Source organism: Aphidius gifuensis, linkage group LG6, assembly GCF_014905175.1.
Source record: "Aphidius gifuensis isolate YNYX2018 linkage group LG6, ASM1490517v1, whole genome shotgun sequence".
Taxonomy (NCBI): domain Eukaryota; kingdom Metazoa; phylum Arthropoda; class Insecta; order Hymenoptera; family Braconidae; genus Aphidius; species Aphidius gifuensis.
The window spans coordinates 17090109-17093301 of NC_057793.1; the positions used below are offsets into that span (position 1 = coordinate 17090109).

At 32.1% G+C, this 3193-nt stretch overlaps 1 protein-coding gene across 1 annotated transcript; it reads right to left on the reverse strand.

Moving 5' to 3' along the window:
* Positions 1 to 1014: 1014 nt before the first annotated feature.
* Positions 1015 to 2499, reverse strand: LOC122859911 (probable DNA polymerase). The gene has a single exon (XM_044163595.1). The coding sequence runs from the start codon at positions 2497 to 2499 to the stop codon at positions 1015 to 1017; it is 1485 nt and encodes a 494-aa protein (XP_044019530.1).
* Between the last annotated feature and the right edge of the window lie 694 nt (positions 2500 to 3193).

Sequence of the window (3193 nt, forward strand, 5' to 3'; positions counted from 1 at the left end):
AATAAATTTAGAATCACTGTGTTGAAGTATTGCTCGACGCTGTTTTGGATTAGCATGAACAAGTGATGTTAATAATATTGTATTTTTCCGATCAAATGGTATTCTCAAAGGCACCCGCTTTGGTGTGTTGTCAGACATTATAGATGTACAACTGGTAAATTTAAAGATGGATCACTATTATTTATATCACGTACTTGTTTTGGGACATACACATAATTTACAGGGTCACTAGGAAAAATACATGTTCTAATACGAATGTTTTCAGGTGTTGACTGATTCAAATCAATTAATAAGTAACCATGTGGCGCTGATGTAGCATCTAAATAAGCTTCTTGAATAAATTTTGTATTCAATGGGGATATTTGTCTAGCAAGATGAGAAATTTGAGCTTTGTCACGAGGATTTTTGAAAACAACAATATAATTTGTATTCAAAGAAATTTCCCTATAAAATTTTCCCCCATGGAATAAATTTTGTGATAATAATAATACACTTAAATTACGGTGATGTGAACCCTTGGTAAATATATCTAATACAGATGAACCACTACTACTTTCACGCATTAAATCATCCATTATGATTAACTTTTTTTTTTTAATATCATTAAAATCTTTCATGTCTGGTAACCCTTCTTGAAATTCAACATTTTTATATTCAGTATACACAGGTTGCCATTCGGCGTAATATAGAATAATACGGTCAAATTCAGTATCACATAATCCCGATAATTCTTTTAAGAAACGTTTAGTCCAAACACTTTTACCAGCCCCTGACGGTCCTGAAATAATAATTTTAAATGGATGTGTCATTTGCCAAGCCATGATGATAACTGAAAAAAAATTTGGTGTGGGTGTATATTCAATAAAACATTAAACAATTCATTTTATTCAAGATTTATTCATATAACATATTTAGCACGTTTATTTACAGTATTATTACATGTATTATACTCAGTCGTTAAGTCCCTAGGTCTTTTTTTACTGGTATTATACAGGATAGTATTATACTCATTAGTTAAGCCCCATGTCTTTTTTTACCGCTATTATACATAGTATTATAACCATACGGTAATGTATTATTCATGTTAGCCGTAAATTTCCGTTTCGGTCCGGTAACACGTACAATTTTCGATTCTGATATTGTATGTACATCATGTTCTTTAGTTCTACGTATTGAGTCACAAGTTACAATAATTTTGTCGTTTTCACCATCAGTTAAAGTCTTAATACTATCATAATTGACTAATTTTTGAGCATTAACGTCAAGGCGCACACCTTTTAATTTACATACTTTACTTATTGTACCATCAGGTTTTTCAGCAATATAACTATAAAATTTAGGGCCCCCAGAAATAAAAGTTTTTATGTAACCACCATCAAGCTCATCAGTGAGATCACCTAAATAATTACCTAATGGCAGTTTATCATTTTCATTCTCAGAAATAAAAACTATAGAGTCAGTATCAACATACAATACTCGTGACTGAACTTTATCAAGATATTTGTATAATTCTAAGCGCGCATGCGCAGTCGTGAATGCGCCTAGAACTGGATTAGTTGAGCTATCAGTTCTATCACAACTTTCAACATATTTCCAATTGACAAATAGTGTATCATCATCGATAATAGTTATGCAAGAAACTTTAATATTGGCATTTTCAATAATTTTATTAAAATCTTGAATATTTTGAATAATACTGTACATATCCGAAATATTATCCATTGCTAGCCTACCCCAAAGCGAATTCAAGTTATTTTTACTAACTTGACGTAAACCAGGATTTTTTTCAATTTTCGTAGGATCTAAATCAATTCCCTCTACTTTACTATAATTATCTATGTATGCTTGTTTTGATGCGTCATCAACGCACTCTACAGGCCAACCACTAGCTTCTTGTTTTATTTTTAAAAATTTATTTATATAACCTGTAAATAGACCACCAGTTCTAGTTTTCGGGTCATATTGAGTTGTTTTATCCCAATGCCATATTTCTTTTATTTGTAAAATTTTATACCCTTTCTCAACCGCTACTTTCAACTCTTCAGATACCCAAGTACCAATAAGTGCTCGTTCTGATTCATTATGAGTACAATTTTCTTGATTTAAAGTTAATGTACATGCGTTACAAAGTGGAAAAAATAATTTTTTATGACATCTCATTGGCAATACTGGTATATATAAATCGGGCGGTGGCAAAACTCGACATTTAATTAATCCTATCACATTACTTATGTTATTATCTGGACAAAGCTCACGTATATCATCCAGAACAAAAACTTTAGGGTGGCCTAGCGGGTAAATATTTTTCTTCAATACCGAAGGATAAAGTGATGTGACGTCCACGTAGTATATCTTTTCAGAACCAGTAACGGTATGTGAAACACAAAAATTTTCAGTTCGCCCACCAAATAAAGCATCACGAGGCAATATTGCTTCTTTATAAAAATTATTATCAATTGTTTTCAAGAAATTCTTCAAATCTACGTTGTTTTGACACATTTTTTAAAATCACATTCCCAAATAATAATCAATTCATAACCTTTTTTTAAAATATGCATTTATTTACTTAGTTTTTTCGCTTTGCGTTCTAATCGTTGTATTATCCCCTAAATCTACATCCACATCTTTGATCAATTCAAAACAATCACAACCATGATAGTAACAACCTAAAAAAGAGTATATGGTTTTGCCATCTTCTGAAATGCCATCGACCAGATAGGGACCTACTCTACGCTCACGCCCTCTACCCGCATGAATTATTTTGATCCCTTGAGAATGTTCAAGCCATAGTAGCCATTGTATAGCTATGGTAGATTGCATGTCACCTAACCTATATCCATTCTTGGGAATCAGTGCTACCTCATTCTCTTTTAAATAATTTCTACGATAAATTAATAAACTAGTCGATGCAGCAGTTAAAGCTTCGGTGAATGGGCAAACATTCCCTACTTGCATCATTAATTTTCTATATGTAATACACGCCTTCTTAAGTAATTCTACATCAGATTTACAATACATCGCCATTTCTCGTTTAAAATCAAATGGTGGGCCCTGAAGTCGTTCATTATACCATTTATCAAATTCTTGTTGTTTTTCAATAGTCAGCGCGCGCACACCAAAGTCTTCTTTAGGCGGTAAAGGACCAATATAATTTTGATTTTCTGGTTTATTGAAGAAAAAAGGAAAAAAACCC

Excerpts from the sequence above, each read along its gene's own strand:
- LOC122859911 (XM_044163595.1), bottom strand. The coding sequence starts at position 2,499 with ATGTGTCAAAACAACGTAGATTTGAAGAATTTCTTGAAAACAATTGAT.